This window comes from Puma concolor, chromosome A2, assembly GCF_028749965.1.
Source record: "Puma concolor isolate L17-30 chromosome A2, mPumCon1.1.hap2, whole genome shotgun sequence".
Classification (NCBI taxonomy): Eukaryota; Metazoa; Chordata; class Mammalia; order Carnivora; family Felidae; genus Puma; species Puma concolor.
The window spans coordinates 130,933,022-130,953,446 of NC_141668.1; the positions used below are offsets into that span (position 1 = coordinate 130,933,022).

At 35.5% G+C, this 20,425-nt stretch overlaps 1 protein-coding gene across 1 annotated transcript in view; it reads right to left on the reverse strand.

Annotated features, from left to right (window-relative positions):
• Nucleotides 1-20,425, reverse strand: part of PPP4R2 (protein phosphatase 4 regulatory subunit 2) — a 54,788-nt gene that overhangs the window by 14,913 nt on the left and 19,450 nt on the right. The window contains exon 3 of the mRNA XM_086697587.1: nt 3,267-3,437. Within this exon, the coding sequence (XP_086553713.1) occupies nt 3,267-3,437 (171 nt within the window). The remainder of the gene's footprint in view (nt 1-3,266; nt 3,438-20,425) is intronic.

A 20,425-nucleotide genomic window follows, 5' to 3' on the forward strand; every position in this document is an offset into this window, starting at 1 on the left:
AACTCACTGCTTATTTTAGAAAGGCCTTAGAGGGGCGCCTGGGTGGCGCAGTCGGTTAAGCGTCCGACTTCAGCCAGGTCACGATCTCGCGGTCCGTGAGTTCGAGCCCCACGTCGGGCTCTGGGCTGATGGCTCAGAGCCTGGAGCCTGTTTCCGATTCTGTGTCTCCCTCTCTCTCTGCCCCTCCCCTGTTCATGCTCTGTCTCTCTCTGTCCCAAAAAATAAATAAATGTTGAAAAAAAAAAAAAATTAAAAAAAAAAAAAAAAGAAAGGCCTTAGATCTAACACCATTGACAAAGGAGAAGCAAAGACACACAGTTAATTTGTATTCATTCTTCTTCCACTTCAGTCATTTAGAGGACATATAACTATCTTTTTTAAAACTACCAGAAATGTAAATTACATTCTTTCTACCCCTTGAAGTCCCTGTGTACTATTATAGGAATGAACTACCAGAAACAAAATATAAATATAGAAGCATGCTTTTGTTCTTTTCATCCATTTATTCAGTACTTGTTTGAAAACCTACTATGTTCAGGCATTGACTGTTCTAGGCCTTGTTTGGAAGACACTTAACCCTGTGTCTGTAACCCCTTACAGTTCAAGAAATCAAGCCAACAAGTCAATCGACAATTACCACTTCAAAGAGGGAAAATTTAAGTGCTGACAATATAGTGAAATAATTTTGGAAAACGGATACTCTATTTTATAGCTAAATACTATGAAGCATTTACAACAGAGCTTTTACTAATTAAAAGCAAAACCAAAACAATAAACTTACCAGTGAGAAAATCGCCTCAAAGTAAGAAAAACAAGGGTATGAAACAATTTATAAGAGCCAATAAACACTTAATAAGATGTTCAATTTCACTTGCAGTCAAAGACACACAAACCTATGCATATACACACACAAACTAGTGAATAATTACAGTATCTGCACTTTCTCACACATGGAATGACAAATTAACACATTTTGTGAGGTTAATTTGGCAGGATCAGTAAAAATTTAGGTATGCATACACTCTGACCTATCAATTCCATTTCTATAAATCAAAAGGAAAAGCAACAATCTACATATACATTCAATGTGTGACATTCATCAACACAAGAAGGTATGTATACAGACGCTCACTACAAGCACTACCTGTAGAAGTCAAAAACACCCACCACCAATGGAAATAAGGCAAATGAATTTTAACTCGCTTGTATAATAAAAAATGCAGTTATTTCAAATACATAGACAACTATAAATGCACTGAGACAGTGATATCAAAGCTCTTAGAATGGAAAATACAAATAGCATGACATGATCCTACTTTTTTTTTTTTATGGACTACTCCTATGACACCTGAGGATCTTTTTGAAACCATGACCAAGTATCATTTTTGTTACTTAAAAGATGACCTATTATAATAGCAAAAAGGTATACTAGAAAGGACAAATCCTCAATCTGGATGAAAAAGACCAAAGTGCAATTTTAGCCACCATTCATAGCAAAAATTTTAAAACAGCATTTGTATGTATTCAAAGCATGAAAATAAAATTGAGAAAAACCATAAACACATTTCAGTATGCCAATATATGATAATACAGACAAAAAAGCTTAAGTAAAAACTGAAAATTATTTACCACTGATTAATAAGACTTGGATCCTGCCTGATTAGGGAAAAGGATTCATAACTACTATTCTGAAACATCAAATTAAAAACAATGTAAGTTCAAAATACTTACAGTTCAAGGATGAAAAATGTTTTAAAAGCAATTACATCTTAAGTATACTTAGGTATTTAAATGATTGCTCAAATCATTTTCAGAAGTCAATTACCTATTTTATAGACTAAGAGATTATAAATATTTAGATTTATTTAATAACCTACCTATCCAGTCCATTTTAATTTGAAAGAAAGAAAAATGGTATTACTAATTGAGAATCAAAAGTAAATTAGCTTAACATCAACAATGCAGTAGTATATGTGGTATCACTTGTTTTACCTTAACTCTTATTTTTAAATGGTAGCCATAACTTACTAAAATAAAAGTTACCATAACATGTAAATACTATCTACCTATACACTATTTATAAATATCCCCAAAAGCATTCTTACCGTGAGTAACTCAGATCAAGAATAAATCTTATGCAACATACTTCTAATATATAGCATGTGACTTTCTTTGGTATGAGCATTTAAAATATACTATTATTAAAAAAGAAATTAATGAATCCAGATCAGTAATTTTCAGTACAGTACAAAAGTACAACAGGGTACAAAGTCAAAATATGTCTCCCTCCCACCCCAAACCCACAAAGGCAGTTCAAACATACAGCCGTAAATTCTACCCCCAAGGAAGTATTTTAGTGACTTATCTCAAACCAAAGCCGAAGGATGTGTTATTTTAAGCAAAACTCAAAGGCACAAAAACATAACATATAAAGAATTAACTGAATTACACTATCTTGGTGCAAATCCATGTGTTTAAATATCTGATGGGAAAAAATGAGACTGTTTATGCTACCTAAAAATACTTACAAATGAAACTCCCTAGCCCAAATATGAATTCAGTTAACATATCCACAGTTCATTAAATTTGGTATTGCCAACCCACACTCCAAACTGCTATTGCCAATGTAAATACTGAACAATTCAACTTCACAAATACTTCTTCCCTTCAAAAGGAACCCCAATACAAAGTCCTAAAAAGAAAAATATTAAAATGACACAGAATATGACATGCAGCAACATTTTTTAAAATAGTAGTTTTATTTTAGTGCAGTGTATCTTTTCAATGCAATGTTTTACAAAGGGCTAAGAACAGTTACTTCTTACTTGGGAGTAAAAGGGGAACTCCAAAAAAAATTTTTTAAGTAAAAAGTTCCAAGGGGAATATGTACATAAATTGTTATTTTTCATTTTCAAAAAGGTGTCATTTATCTCAATGATATACAGGTTCTAGATAAAATATAATGACTTATAGTATCACATATAAAATGGAAAGCAAAAACTAACATATTTCCTCCATGTTTTCACTGTCATACCCATTTAAAGTTCAAATGCCAATGATACCCATAAAGGTAGTTCAAGTTAAACAAATTAAATACATTAAAATGCTGTAATTATTTTAAATACTTGTAAGCTAAAAATCAGTAACTACTAAATGTCACCAAAGACACAGAACTTATTTAATGGATAATCAATGAACAAAGCGTAAATAAAAATCCATAATGTTCTGCTAAAAAGTAAACCTTTAAAATAGTATTAAGTGCATACCCATTAAATCCAGTGACAATTTTCAGTATTCTTTCCTTCATTTCATCAAAGGGAATATATTCGACATTAGGGTTGGGAGGACCTCTTGGTTCAGGAGCTGAAGTTCGAAAATCATCCATCACTTTCTCCAGTTTGAAAATAAAATAGCCTTTAAATTGGGACCACTGAATCCTATAAGCAAACAAACAAACAAACAAACAAAAAAAAACATTATCATGTAGCTTTATAACTCTTCAACACAAACCACAAACACAGAATTTATCATGACACGAATGGTAACAAAATGAAGATCTGAATAAGTACCAGTGAGAGTATCGTTTTCAGTAACATATACCAGGACTGCATCTGATGAATTTGACTCAGAAGCTCCAAACTAGTTATGTCCAATTCTCCCCACTCCTGACCCAAACGACACCCAAATCTCTAATAAAAAGCTTTAAAAAGAACTACCTCAGGCTGAAAGGCTACTGTGTGCTATGTCTCATTACTAGCATTTTAAAACAGTTTTGTTTTGACTCTATTGCTCATAACAAACCTAACCAGGGAGGTGTTGCTGTCCCATCTTAAATAGGTTATTAGAAATTAGAGCAAGTTCACATTTGTAATTTTAAATAAAGAAGTCAAAATGACTCTATAAGCTTCTTGTCTTTTATCTATGTTAAACAGCAAAATAAACTTCAATTTCTCCTTTAACTTTCAGCTAGTATTTTCAGAATCTTATGTCTTTTAACAAAGTATATATATCACAGGTTCTATACAATATGTATCTACAAAGTAAAAATACATAATTTCTTTACGTGCTTTTAATATCTATTCATTTACTAATATAAATATATTTTTATTCCTATCCTCTCACATTTTCCCACTAATATAAAAAAAAAAATTGGGATGCTACCTGCCTAAATAGTCTAAATTCCAGGAGATCCAAAAATCAGGAATGTGAACCAATTCCCCACACAGAAAGTAAAACCATTAGTGGCAGCAGATCAATCTTAAGCAAAATAAGGGGGATGCTAATCTGCGATCACCTTTCCCTTCCATCCACAATCCTAAAAACCAGGACAGCTATTCTCAAAGTATAGTCGAAGAGGCCAAACTTTTTTTTTGTTTTTACCGTGTTAACATTTGTCTTGGTAGTGCAAAAAGAGCAGTGGGAAAATGAAGATACTTCAGCACAAATCAAGGTAACAGTACAAAACTTGTATCTACTAGTAGTCATCATCTTCTTCACCACCAAATTCACAGTAAAACAAAAACCCTTTCACTTAATGTTTAATAAAACAAAAAAATTACTCATTTTATTAATTCTCAACCTCTGAATACACATCTTTCTAATATTCTGAGTAACAAAATGAAAAGTATACATAAAAAAACTTCTGCTGCATAGGAAAATACTACAGACACGTCAAGGAACAACAGCTGAATACTGTTGCCAGTGGAACTAGCTGCTATCATAGAAGGCCACTTTTGCTTGAAAGGACTGTCAAACAAATAAGGCTATTTCAGAACAAGAGAATGTGGTGGACATTTTCTCAAAAATGAATGACTTGAAGAGAAAGAACTAAAATATTTGTGGTCAACAATAAAATGTGAACTTCAAAACAAAAAATGAAAATTCTAGAAAATGCTTTTCAGTGTGAGCTGAGGTTTCGTATACGTTCCCAGGACATTTCAAAATCAGTCACTGTTGACGTCAACAATATTATGTGACAGCAAAAAAAAAAAAAAAAAAAATTACACTACATCAAAATCAAAACCTTTTTGTGTCTCAAAGGACACTATCAACAGAAGTGAAAATGCAACCCACAACATGGAAGAAAATACTTGCAAATAATCTCCCCCATGAGGTACTATTACTATCCAGGAGGTAAAAACAACTCCTACAACTCAGCAGGGAAAGGGCCACAATCCAGTGAAAACAATGGGTGAAGTATTTGAGTAGATATTTCTCCAAAGATATACCAATGACCCATAAGCACATGCAAAGATGCTCAACATCACTAATCATTACGATAACACACATCAAAACCATGAGACAGAACTTCACATCCATTAAGGTGACTGCATTCCAAAAAAACAAAAACAAAAACAGAAAATAACAAGTATCTCTGCTGAAGATGTAGAGGAACTGGAAACCTTGTGCACTGGCTGGTGGGCATGCAAAATGATGCAGCCACTGTGGCACAGGACGGTGATTTCTCAAAAAAAAAAAAAAAAAAAAAATCAAAGAATTATTGGATGATCAGTTATTCCATTTCTGAGTAGATACCCAAAAGATGTTTGTACACCAACTCACAAAGCAGTAATACTCACAATAGCCAAAAGGTAGAAACTACCATCAGTCAACAGAAGAATGGATAAACAAAATGTGGTATATATACAAACAATGGCATATTATTAGGACTTAAACTAGAAGGAAATTCTGGCACATGCTACAACTTTGATTAATCTTGAACATAATATGCTACATGAAATAAGACAGACACAAAACAACAAATTTTATGGTTTCACTTATATGAGGGATCTAAAATGAATTCAAAGAGGCAAGGAGCAGAAAGGCATTAGCCAAGAGCTGGGGGAAGGGAAGGGTGAGGTGTTACTGTTACATGGGAACAGGGTGTCAGTTTGGCAAGACAAAAAAGGCTTGGACATGGATAATGAAGATGGTGGCACAAGCTCTGAATGTATTTAAAGTCACCAAATTATACACTTAAAATACTAAAATTTTTATATGTATTTTACACCAAAAGTGTTAGAAAATGAACAAAAGACCCAAATAGGCATTTCTCCAAAGAAGATAAATGGCCAAAAAAACATGTTAAAAGATGCTTAACATTATTATCCATTAGGGAAACACAAATCAAAACCACAAGACATTTTTTCACATCCACTAAGGGGTGTATAATGAAAACAGATGGACAATAACAAGTGTTGGGGAGGATGTAAGGAAATTGGAAATCTATACATTGTTGGAGGGAATGCAAAATGCTATAGCCACTGTGGGAAAATAGTTTGGCAGTACCTCAAAAAGTTAAACACAGAGTTAACACGTGACCTGACAATTCCATTCTATTAAATGAGTTAAATTACATGGTATATAAATGGCATTGACACTAAAAAATTTTGTTGAGGATGATTAACAAAAGCTATTTGCACGATCACCTTTCTTCCATTCCCTGGTCTATTTTGGGAAGGGGAATTCAAGGTTTAATGAGCAGAGGCAGCATATTATAATTTTTGACATGCCTTATATTAATTTCTGATTAACATACAATTGCCAGTGGTTACTACAATTTATCTCTAAATTTCACTAGGCTCCCCAGAGGAATTCACCAAGGAAGATTACTGAAAGAGAACACTTATGCTTTTTATTTCTTAAATTAAAAATTTTTATAGTTTTAATAAAGCCACTAAGTAATAATCTACTTTATGAATTAGGATTTCTATACACACACAGGAGTTTTTCCCCCCATCTTTCCATTAACCACTTGTCAATCCACCCAAGATTTAAAAAACAAAAACAAAAAAACTCAAAAAACCCACAAACACAAACCCCAAAAAATAGCCACACACATTAACGGAAAAGATACAGCCCACACAAGCAAACTATGGGGATATTCAAAAAGTATCATATTAACTTACCAGCCAAGAATAAGTCCCATAATCTAAATTTTGTAAATACTGTATTTTAAGAATTAGATCCAAGAGACGCAATTCAGAAGTTACTACACCATATAAAGATGAAAAACCACTTCTGCAGAATGTTGAAAGGTGCAACTTTTTGTTTCACTACAACTACATGATTAAAAACAAAAACACGGGGCGCCTGGGTGGCTCAGTCGGTTAAGCGTCCAACTTCGGCTCAGGTCGCGATCTCGCGGTATGTGGGTTCGAGCCCCGCGTCGGGCTCTGTGCCAACTGCTCAGAGCCTGGAGCCTGTTCCAGATTCTGTGTCTCCCTCTCTCTCTGACCCTCCCCCGTTCATGCTCTGTCTCTCTCTGTCTCAAAAATAAATAAACATTAAAAAAAAATTAAAAAAACAAAAACAAAATGCTTCCCTGAATATTATATAATTTGACCACAAAAAACAGGCCATGATCAAATCAATTAAGAATCTGGCAACAAAAAAAATTTTTTTATTCAGAACGTACTCACTGGTTGAGTAGAAACTAGAAATGAACAACAAGAACACCTTATTTTTCAAATGAAAATAAAATTGTTCTAAACAGATGCTCACGAAACAAACACATTTTCAACTTTAGAATCAATTCCTCCACATAAAAAATTTCCAAAGAATAAAATACAATTTAATCTACTTTGCTAAGATTAACTCAAGAATTTACTGAAATTTATTACTCTTTTTATTTTTTTATTTATTTATTTTTTTTTTTTTTCAACGTTTATTTATTTTTGGGACAGAGAGAGACAGAGCATGAACAGGGGAGGGTCAGAGAGAGAGGGAGACACAGAATCGGAAACAGGCTCCAGGCTCTGAGCCATCAGCCCAGAGCCCGACGCGGGGCTCGAACTCACGGACCGCGAGATCGTGACCTGGCTGAAGTCGGCCGCTTAACCGACTGCGCCACCCAGGCGCCCCTATTACTCTTTTTAAAGTAACCTCATCTCCCTTCATTTTCTTATCTTTCCATTTTTCTCTTTACGCAGTTTCTCTTCTAGAAAGGCACAACTCACATCACTAATGAAGATATCCCTCAATAAAGCATCACACACTTTTCTTCCTCTATAGGAACTTACAAGTCTATTCTGAAACAAACATGTTTCCCTCACAATTCTCGAGTTAAAGGTATTTTTTAGAGGCTCAAGGGCAGAAAAGCCATCTCTTATTTTCTCAGCTGGTTCTAAAACATTTTAGTGACCAGTGACCACCATCTTTTAATTTGCTGCCTCTTACAGTTCCAAATTCTATTAAGATCACTCCTACTCAGCCTCACTGGTTGCCACACAATGTGTGGGAAGCTACCACAAGACAGCACAGGAGAGGCCTATTACCTCCAAGGGATACCAAATATTACACCATTTGGAAATATCAAAAAGGGAATATGGGAAGAATGAATAAAAACAAAAAAATTAAGGAGGCTGATCAATCACACAAGGTGACAGGCTTATAAAACAATCTTCAAAAGGCAGCTATTTAAGTCAGGTGACAAAGTGTCAGAATTTTTGCATGACAGGAGAGAGCAAAACTAAGTAAATTTAATCTGAATATTCAATCACATGAGCAAAATCACATGGCAAAAATAAGAGTACATTGTGAACTGCTTACACAAAATGACAAGATTTTTAAGAACTTTAAAATACAAATTACTAGTTCAAGAGAACCTTCCCTTTTCATCATGATTATACCATATATTATACTTCATCAATTAACTGAGCGAATAAAATACAGAAGAGAGACCAGACATAGACGCAACACAAAAGGAAACTAGGTATATGGGAAAGGACAGATTAATCAGGAAATACCCTAAGAAATTAGAGGACTAGTATAAAATTTTACTAGAGTGTAAAAACAATTTTTTCTGATTAATGGTACAGTCATAAAAAATTAGAAAACAGGGGCGCCTGGGTGGCACAGTCGGTTAAGCGTCCGACTTCAGCCAGGTCACGATCTCACAGTCCGTGAGTTCGAGCCCCGCGTCGGGCTCTGGGCTGATGGCTCGGAGCCTGGAGCCTGTTTCCGATTCTGTGTCTCCCTCTCTCTCTGCCCCTCCCCCGTTCATGCTCTGTCTCTCTCTGTCCCAAAAATAAATAAAAAACGTTGAAAAAAAAATTTATAAAAATAAAATAAATAAATAAATAAATAAAATTAAAAAAGATTAGAAAACAGAAAAATGAAAACTGCCCATAAACTGCTCATTAATCATTATTAAAGTACATTTTAGTGTATTTTTCACTAAACTTTGTTCTACTCATTTATTAAAATTTGGCATCCTTAGTTTGATATCCTTCTTTCCCTCCTTATTCACTATATAGGTACTGTCACATGATCAACAGTCTTTGAAAGAAGGATTTTTAATCTGTATCATATATAGTTGCACTATTATTTATTTAATCGCCACCATTTTAAGAAGAGTTAGGTTTGTTTCCAGCTCATTACAATGAGAAGTAATTGTGATTAACATCCTAATGGAGGGATCTGTTTTATTACTTTAGGATAGATTACCATCAGTGGAATTACGGAGTCAAAACTTTAAAATATAAATAGCAACTTTTGATACATACTTTCAAGAGCCTCTCAGAAATGCTGTACTACTGTATAGGGCCAAAGTATATTAACACCTATTTCACTCAAATATTAAAATCTTTCAAAACTCCTGTTAATTTAATAGTAGAAAAACACTTTAATATGCACTTCATTCACTGCTAGTAAACCTGAGTATTTTAACCTATGTTCACTGTTCACAAGAACATTCTTTTGTTTTTGAACAGGTTCTCTGCAATCCTCTCATCCTGGGGTTCTCAACTTTGGCTTCACTGACACTGTGAGCCTGATCATTCTTGGTCACAGGGGAATGTCCTGTGTACTACAGGATGTTGAGCAGCATCCATGGCCTCTACCGCTAGAAGTCAGTCGTACCCAATCCCCACTCTCAGAAGTTATGACAACCATAAACGTCTAAAAATATTACCAAATGTTACCTAGAAGACAAAAATTGTTCCCAGTCAAGAACCACTGTCCCTCCCTATCCCTTTAAAATATCTTTTTCTTACTCACAGAAAAAGGAAATTACTATGTGACATTAAGTGTGAACATAACTTTCAGATTCCCATTCTGTACTGACTGCTTAAAATAATGAAAACTTTTTATATAAATTTTGAAGTGACACTAAAATATTTATCTAATTGTTCCTATTTTGAAATTACCCTTCAAATGTTACACATTTTCTTGCACAAACACTTATCTGAAGGTGGCATGGTATGTACCTGTTCCAAAGCAATACATTTCTTTCTAACACAAACACTGAAAAGTGAATCTTTCAAATTAAGAGTACTAAATATCTCAGGTCGCCTGGGTGGCTCAGCTGAGATGTTTAAGCTTCCGACTTGACTCTCGATTTCAGCTCTGATCATGATCTCACCATGGTGAGATCAAGCCCTATGCTGAACCTGCTTGGGATTCTCTCTCTCTCTCTCTCTCTCTCTCTCTCTCTCTCTGCCCCTCCCCTACATCCACGTGCTCTTTCTCTCAAAATAAACATTAAGAAAAAAGAGTACTAAAAATCTCATGATAGTTGTACACATCAAGGATCCAATCTGATGGAAAAGAAAGCTTCAAGAGGTAACACAAACGTTCAGGTAATACCTCAGCATGAACTTGGGTTTCTTCTTTGGCAACTTTTACATTCAATGATAAGGATTCTAACATGTCTAAAGAGTCAAGTTACTTTCCTCCACTCACCCATCTCTCCCTACCAATTAAAACAAAAAGCTGAAGAAACAGTGTATTCTGATTAGCTTGATTTATACTTAACTCTGAGCTAACCCCTTTAACCCCTTACTGAAAATCTTTCTAAAATTTATTACTATACAAACATGAACCCTTCACTCTCCCATAAAAAACAGCTAAATCAAACAAAAATACATCTCTAACAGCACAGCTCAGGCTGAAGAAAGCCAATTCAGAACTCAGAGGGTACTGAGGTTTTCTAATAGCCCTAGCTTAATGGCTGAGGTGGATCTACTCTGCCCCTTCTAGGAGGGGGTGGTCACTCTTCTCTCCACCTTCACCACTACTGCTATCACTTTCACCACAATTCATAAATTAACAACTCCAAATTCCCAACCACAGGAAATGGTCCTTTTCTCCACTGCTACATCTGCCAGAGCCTAGGTAGGCCCTGGGCCCTTTTTTCATTCTACCAACTCATACTATACATCTAAGTCAACAACAGCCCAGAAAAAATACAACCTGATCTTCCACTAATATGACTTTAGAAAACAAGATACAATGACAATAAACAAATAAGACATCAGAAACTACTGGTTGTAGAGATTTAGTGATGGTACAACAGAATCTAAAGAAAGGAAACATGAAATGTAGGCTTAGAGCTATCTAGGAAAAGCTTCAGGACAAAGTGGGACTGTAAGCTAGACCTTAGAAGGATGAGTGGAGTATGGAAAAACAAAGTGGAAAGATACAGGACCTAAAAGTAGAAGACACTTTAATGAGATCAAATTTCTCAAACTTACCATTAGTGACATTTTGGGCTAGACAGTTCCAAGTTATAAGAGAACTTCCGGTAGCACTCCCACCCTGAGTGATCACAACCAAAAAGGTCCCCAGACAATGCCAAATGAACCGGGGGGGGGGACTGCCCCCTCAACAAACACACTTAGTACTAATGCAATACACAATTCCTTTTTTTGAGGACTACATTGGTTCCTGAAATTTAGTAAGGCTGGAAAATGGTAACTGCAAGATCAAAGACTCACAAAATTTGAAGAATAAAATAATATGCATATATATTTTTCAATGGCAGAGACAATTTCTAAAATGCAGAGGATTCATTTAAGAAATGAATAAAATGTTCTTTAACATTAAAATCTACCTCATGAGTCACTTCCAACTGTACGGGAAAATGTGCTGTGAAGATCTGACCTTAATTTTTCTCAGGTGTAGTCTTCTGCATATTGAGAAAGGTAGAGGTAAAAAGCCAACAACAAATCTTTCTACCCCGACTCAGAGACAAACTCATGTGCTGCAAAACAAAGAATCAGTAATAGTTTGGGTTTTTTCTAAGAAGACTGCAATATATTCTATACAGTAAATGATTAAGGCTTTACAATTTGTTATTGAAATATAAAAATGAGGTTACACATCCACAGGTGGCAGGAGATTACTGTACATTTTAGTACAGAGGTTTCATCTTGGAGAATCTTTAAAAAAATTTTTTTAATGTTTATATATTTTTGAAAGAGAGAGACAGCGCATGAACAGGGGAGGGCACAGAGAGAGGGAGACACAATCCCTAAGCAGGCTCCAGGCTCTGAGGTGTCAGCACAGAGCCCGACACCGGGCTTAAACTCACAAATGGCGAGATCATGAACTGAGCTGAAGTCAGACACTTAACCGACTGAGCCACCCAGGCGCCCCTCATCTTGGAGAATCTTGAGTTTGAAGATGAGGCTCAGTCTTAAACAGTATTTGCAATAGTGGCTTTTAATTGTCTGATACGTGTCTATTTTGTGCTGTATCACATACAGATTATTTTTACTCATGTTTTGAAATATGCCCCAGAGTTATGTGCTACTCTAAAATTACTAATTAAATAAAAATCTAATTACTTAGCATTTTTCTATTTTCTATTTTCTACATACTCCCCAAAGGAAGAAAAAACATCATTAAAAGCACAGCATCTAGTGCAAGAACAATTTATACTCTGGTCCAAGAACTGTCTCAACGTGTGGAAAACAAACACATGACACTGAAATAGACAACCCTTCTTGAGAATGTCAACCTATATATAATGAAACCAAGAAAATAAACTGGAAGCTAGGCTGAGTTCAAATTTCAGCTCAGACTTTTCACTTCATCGAAGACAGATAATCCCTCCTTTGTTTCCCCATCTGTAAAGTGGAAATAACTGTACCTACTTCACAGAACTGCTGTAAGGATTAACACTACTGTAAGTAGAGTGCTTGTTAGCAAAGTGGCGCACACCTAGGAAACACTCAATGATTGTTTTTCCTCAAGAAACTTTAACAGGGAGAGCAGCTGCAAATTACAGCAGAGCTGTGCAGAGAGCTTTCCTGGTGGCATTTACTAAGAAAGAACTGGAACAGTGAGCAAGACCTGTTAGACTATAACAAAATGGCTGGGCTAAATCTTATGTACTACCACATAATAGATTATAACAATTTCAGGCAATCTCTCTGGCCTAAGAATATGTCTTTATTCCCTTCATCAGAGACAGGAAAAATTTTTTAACCAATATTCCTCCCTCCACCATTAACAAAACTATTCCCTTAAAGAAACTAAATAAATGAAGTGTTGCAGCTAACAGATAAGAATAGAGAATAGGATAAAATAATCTATATGTCACTTAGCATTGTCAAACCTTAGCTAGTTACATTTTTTACAGTTCTTGATGAACTAGAAAATATTTCATATATTACATTTGCTCCAAAAATTCTGATTCCACCATGATCTCCAATCCACCAATCCTACCACTTTGATATCCTCCCCTTTGATATTCTCTTCATTACCCAGATTAAATTATAATACTCATTATAATCACCCCCTTACATACAGCTGACTCTCTAGTTTCTCTTTGCCTTCATTGTACTCACAAAATCAACTCCACTGATTAAAGGTAATCCCCACCACATGTGTGCCCATTCATTGGGCACAGAAAGAGGAAGACAAAAGTTATAGAAAAATGCACCACCATGCTGGTTAGACTCAAGTACACTATTTTTTTTTTTTTGGGGGGGGGACAGAGAGAGACAGAGCATGAACGGGGGAGGAGCAGAGAGAGAGGGAGACACAGAATCGGACACAGGCTCCAGGCTCTGAGCCATCAGCCCAGAGCCCGACGCGGGGCTCGAACTCACGGACTGCGAGATCGTGACCTGGCTGAAGTCAGACGCTTAACCGACTGCGCCACCCAGGCGCCCCTCAAGTACACTATTAACGCTGACAGATTATACATGTCCCTAGTTTATTCACTCTCAGACCCTTATAGGTAACTATTTTATATCTTCTCTCCTCAAATCCCCATCGAGTTCTTCACCATCACAGACTCTTCCTGTTTTACTTACAAAACTGAAGCAGTTAACAAAATTTCCAAAGTTCTACCACATTTAACCACCTACTATCAGGATCATATACACACACCTTGAATTCCCTCCTGTAATCACAGATGAACTATACATTCTCTCATCTATTAACTTACCAGATTCTCCATTTGTGCACCTAAAAGCTTCAGTCATGTAATTCCATCTTTCTCCTACTAACTACATTTATATCTACTTTTTAATATCTAATAATTTCCACTATACCATGGAAATTTATCAGTATTTCTCCCATCTCAAAAAATCCTCTTTCCTCCACTGACCCACCTATCCCCCACATCATTTATTTGTTTTCCTTGGCAGGAAAATTCCTTAAGAGTTGGTCTCCCTCTCTCTCTCAAATTCACTCCAATCAAGCTTTCAGCCGCACCACTAAAATTAATCTGATCTTAACAAAGTCATCAATGACTTCCATGTTACTAAATCCAAAGTTCAATTCTCACACTTCATCCTTAGTTGCCCTAAAAGAGTATTTCACACAGCTGATCACTGTTTCCTAATTATTTTCTTGGGTTTTCTTTTAACTCACTGGTCTTTGCTGCTCATTTTTCTTTGCAAGTTTCCCAAACTGCTTAATTCTGGAGTGATCCAAAGCTCAGATTATCTCTTCTATCTACATTTGGTGATCTGATCCAGTCTGGAGATTTTAAATACCATCTATATGCCAAAACTATACCTCCTGATCTCCACAGTCATCCATCCAAGCACCTGCTCCACATTAACATAACATTCATCATGTCCAAAACTGAACATGCTTATCTTTCCCAAATATTGCCCCTGCCACAGCCTTTTCCATTTCAGGTGTAACGAAATTCCATCTTCTACGCTTAGGGGAAACCCTTGAGTCATTCTTGACTCCATTCTTTCTCTCATACACCACAGCCTATCTACAAGGAATCTTGTCAGTTAAACCTTCCAAATATATATATAATGAAGGTGACTAATCCTCACCACCTCCTGCTACCCAAGCTACTATCAATCTTCAATAACCTGTGCTTCTAGCTTATTTTACATAAAGTGCATTTTCAGCACAGCCGTTTGTAAAACAATCCTAACACTTAAGTCTGATAATGTCACTTCTCTGTTCAAAACTACACAATGTCTTCCAATTTCAGTCACAGTAATGGCCGAAGTCCTTACAATGGTCCACACTGCGTTACATAAGCTAACTCCAATCCCCTTTACGTCTCTGACCTCCTCTCTCTGGTAAGTCTACTCCAGTAGCCTCCTTATTAGTCTGTGAAAAGGCAGGACACACTCTTACTTAAGGACTTGTACACTGGAAGATTCCTCTCCCTGGAATGCTCTTCTTCTATAGGAGGCTTATTTTGACCACTGCATTTAAAATTACAAGTACCTCTTGGGGCGCTTGGGTGGCTCAGTCGGTTGAGTGTCTGACTTCAGCTCAGATCATGATCTCACTGTTTCGTGAGTTCAAGCCCCACATCAGGCTCTGTGCTGACAGCTCAAGAGCCCGGAGCCTGCTTCCAATTCTGTGTCTCCCTCTCTCCGTGTCTCTCTCCCCCTCACACTGCCTCTTACTCTCAAAAATAAATAAACGTTAAAAAAAAAATAAAATTACAAGTACCTCTTGACCCTTAACTCTCATTTCCCTTACTCTTCTTATTCTTCCATTGCCCTTACAATCACATAACATGCAATTTATTACATTTACTATGTGCCCACATATTTCTTCACCTAAATATATATCACAACTACCAGAAATATGTTTGACAAATAGTTAAGTGCTCAGTAATTATTTGGTGAATATCCTGAAGCATGCTTTGGTGGGAATAATGCAACCCAACTACAGTATGGAAAAAATCAGGAAAATACCACTTTCCAAACAGATTTGGAAGCACTATATGTGCAACTGTTTTTGCAAAAGGAGTACAGATTCATATGTGAACTGCAATATATAATAAAAACACACAACCACCAATGTCAGACACTGGTCTAAGCACTTTGGACATATTAATTCAATCCTTACAACCACCCTATGAGTTAGGCAGTATTACTTCATCAATCTTAGCATCAGCAGGCAACTAAGAAACAAAGACGTTTAATAACCAGCCCATGGTTGCACAACTAGTAAGTGGCAGAGCCAGGATTTTAACCTAGGCATTTGGCTTCAAAATCCATACTCCTAGAAAGTCAGGACATCTAGTTACAGGCAAAGAAGAAAAAAAGAAAAAAGAGAAGAAAAGAAAGAACGTAAGAAAGGCAATGCAAATATGCATCTGTATGCTACTGTGCAGTAGGAAAAGATACAAAAAAAAAAGTCTAGATGCCTCATAGAATTCACAATCTAAGCAAAAAAGACAGCAAAACATCACTTCTCGGCCTTTTGGCTAAGATCAAGTGTAAAAAAGACAGCAAAACAAAATCCACATGCAATAATGATGGAAGCAATCACAAAGTACTGGAAGTGGGCTAAAGACTTATCTACCTGGAGTAAAGTTTTCCAGACTTAGTACAGATCTTAAAAAGATGAGCACAAAGGAAAAGAGACTGTTCCAGGGAGAGGCAATAGTAAGCAAAGTCACTGAGATGAGAGAGCATGATCCACCAGAGAACTATAAGTAGTTTAGCAAAGCAGAAAAAAACAAAGGGAGCAAATTGGGGAATATCACGCTAAGCAGAGACACAATCATATGCATCTTAAAACATAATAAAGATCTTAAATTTTAACTTAAGCAAGGAGGAGGGTGCATAAAAATTTTAAGCAGGGAAATAACGTGTTCTTTACATTGTAGCACGTCCATGGCTAGTAGCATAGATTAGACACTAAACAGGGCAAGCAAAACTGCATTTTAAGAAACCATTTAGAAAAGCCTATACAGAAACTCAGGCAAGATGAGAATGATGGATAATGTCTACAGAACCATAACCCAATGTTTGAGAATCTCCCATGTCCATTCCCACTAACACTGCCCTATTTCAAGCTCTCATTTCCTCTACCTTAAAGTCCAGTAACTCACCTGAATTAGACACTAGTTTCCCCAAGGCAAAGCTCTGCTTTCTCTCTCTTCTGCTAAAAAAAAAAAAAAACCTTCAATAATTTCTAAGGTCTCTCTAAATGCAAAATTCTTTGTATCGGCAAGATACTCTGATTTGTCCCAAATACACCTTCATAACCATTCACTTTTTCCTGACTATCCCTTGGCTTATTGTTCCCTCTGGCGGAATTGAGCTTAACTGCCTCTGGTATCAAAGTTTTCCCTAATCCTCAGAAATCAACTTGTTACTCTACTTCTCTCAAAGCATTTTAATTGCTCCCTTAAAGCAACTATTACGTTCTGCCCCAGACCATTTTTCCCCCTTAAGAGGTACTAAGAAGCTAAGCATCATGAAAGAGAATTTATCTTTGGGGAGGGAACCGTCTTTTGTTATGAGAACATTCTGGTAAGAACTTAAGCAAAGCTATCCTTCAAATTGTAAGCATTTCAACAATTCAGAGATCCTGGTAAGGGCAATGAATTTCTCATAATAAAAGAACAGGAGTTGTTTCCCCCAAGTCACAGTTATAATCTCCTACCAGTTTTAAGGTAATAATTTTAATACTTTACCTGTATAAGGAACTGGGGATACTGTATATGCACATATGCTGATTATAGCATACACCAATTGAGTTGGTTCCCCAGCCACTTTCTAGGAAAGGGATGTAATACACAAAGATGGGCCTCCAAGAACCAACTGTTTCCCTGTCCATGTTACCTGCCTCCTCCTCTAAAAAAGAAATGGATTAATCCTGGGTTAGGCCAATTGGACATTTTCCTCCAGAAATGTGAAATATGGAGAGAACACACAATGGAAGTTATTGGACTAAATCACCCGTTTGGCAGGAATCCGAAGGAGAGATCCAGCAACTTCTATGGCGGAGGCCCCCAAGGTACCCCATCGTCCTATCCTTGGCTTGGTAGTTTAACTCTCCCTGTGATTCTAAATTCTATCTACCTCAGTATCTTTCCAAAAAATCTTTCTCTTCCTTTCTCACTTTCTTTTGGGCTTAAGAGAACCAAAATCAGTTTGTCCTGCTTGCAAGCAAGATAGTTTTAAATGAATCTGATGCTTTCAAACAGCTATTTTTCTTTTGAGGACTACATCCTTAAGGCTCTATCTTTAAGTAGAAATCTGAGCTGAGAAAAAAGTCTCTTCGGTATTTTCAAACTACAACTTAAAAGTTTACTTCTTATGGTGTAATATTTAAAATGCTATGACACTAAAAAATTAATTCAAGTCTAAGGGGACGTCCCCAAATGAACCATTTGATCATTCAATCTAGCAGCCTACCCACGGTATTCAGGCAATTTGGGTTTTAGTTTTGTTCTCTGCATGTAACCCTCCAGAATGTCAAAGATCCTATATGATGTTATATACACTGACCACCTCTGTATGAGATTACTGCCAATAAAGTAACTTTATTGCTATTTGCTTCTTTATTTGCACCTTATCTCTTGATTATGGTTTGAATTTTATCTTTTCCAATATAAATATCCAGTGTTCAAAATACATAAGGTTCCTGCATCAGCCCTAAAAACATGATTCTCCTAGATCAGAAATTATAGCTGAATTCATAAATGAATTCATATTTATGAATTTATTAAGTATGAAGAAGGTTGTACATTTCAGCCAATCGTATCTATGTTTTTTCTTTTGAAGGAAAGTATAAAAAGGTTAATTGTTTAAAGTCAACAAAATTATAAACTGAATTAAGCTGAAACTTTCTGAGAAATAAAAATATTCAAACTGAGTATTAGAAAGTAAAGTTGATCCTAGCAGTATTTTTAAAGGGCTATTCATGAATAATATGAATTTAATTCCTTAGAAAACAAAGGTTTACGCTCAAGTATGCTTCAGTTTTTCCATAAAAGTTTTTTATGATTTTTTTCTTTTAAAGCTACTACTAAATTCTCACTTCCGTTTTGCATTTTACTGAAATGAATATAAAAATTCAACACATCTTGGGGCACAGAAATGGAAGGAACTGTCACTTCTTTCTTTTATGAATAACTGCACTGTTCAAATTGCTTTACAAGGGTATCCTACTTTTATAATAAAAACAATACATTTAAAATACCCAGCCACATTTCTTAACACTCCATGCCTAACATCAGTAAGAAAATCAGTTATTTTAAAAATTAGTCCATTTAGAAAACTTCATCCCATCAACATGATTCTGCAAAGTTGTATACTGTTCAACTATAAATTTTTAGAAAGTAAAATCTCTTAACATTTACAAATAAGGATATGATTTTATTCACAAATCCTCATAACTTGAAGAACTTTTGAAAACTACCAACTAAATATAAGAGCAATATAAACTTGTTTCTTACAAATTTTTATAACTTGAAATATGCCAATAATTAAATCAATCTTATACTGACTACTCAGACTCAACTTTGCTTTTCAAGAATGAATGATTCTTCCAAACCGTACGAGCTATCCAATACACTTAAATATGTGCTTTTCCTAAAACTTCAAAGAGGTAATAACAGCACTATATTCACCAAATCTAAGTCAGGATCAACTGTGAGATTCCCCATTATTTTAAGAATTCAACACCACTACTGGTGTTTGAAAGACATTCAATTTCAGAGATATTAAAATATGGAAAAAAACATATCAATGAAGAAAATTCATTGAAATTTTATTCTTAAAATGTTTATTTGGGTAGCAAAGAAAATCTAAGGTTAAACCTTTATTTTAATAAAATTTGTAATTATGTCAAAATTTTGAGAAATATATGGAATTGATATATACATAGAAGAAAAAAGCAGAAATTTAAAGCAATTTCAATTTTACTCCCATGTAATCTAACAAAGTTCTACTGCACCTCATACATTATGAGGCTAGTATCTCTGGAAACTAAAACCTTTCCCTCTCTACCCAAAATTTAAATACAGAAATGTATGACAAAAATTATTATGGATTAACCTCTTCAATACCTAATTAGTCTTAGGCTCATAGCATAGGTTAATTCAGGAATCAAATGACAAAAATTACTAACTTAAGTAACTACATTTAAAGTTTCCACCTGTCCTAACTTTAAAAATGAAGTTAACGTGTCTGATACACGGGAATGCTGATAAAAGCAACAAGCAAAGTATCATATAAATATAATACCTTACTGCCAAAATAATAAACAAAAGCAACTGCGGTTTGTTTGCTCACTAATGCATTCCCAGCAACTAGCACAGTACCTAGCACAGATTATATGTTGAGTATTTGCTGACTTAAGTAACATCTCACAGAGATGTTAAGGAATGAAGGAACACTAAACAAAAAATGCACAATCAGAAATTACACAAAAACTAAGTGGTGAAAAAATAACAAAAGGAACTTTT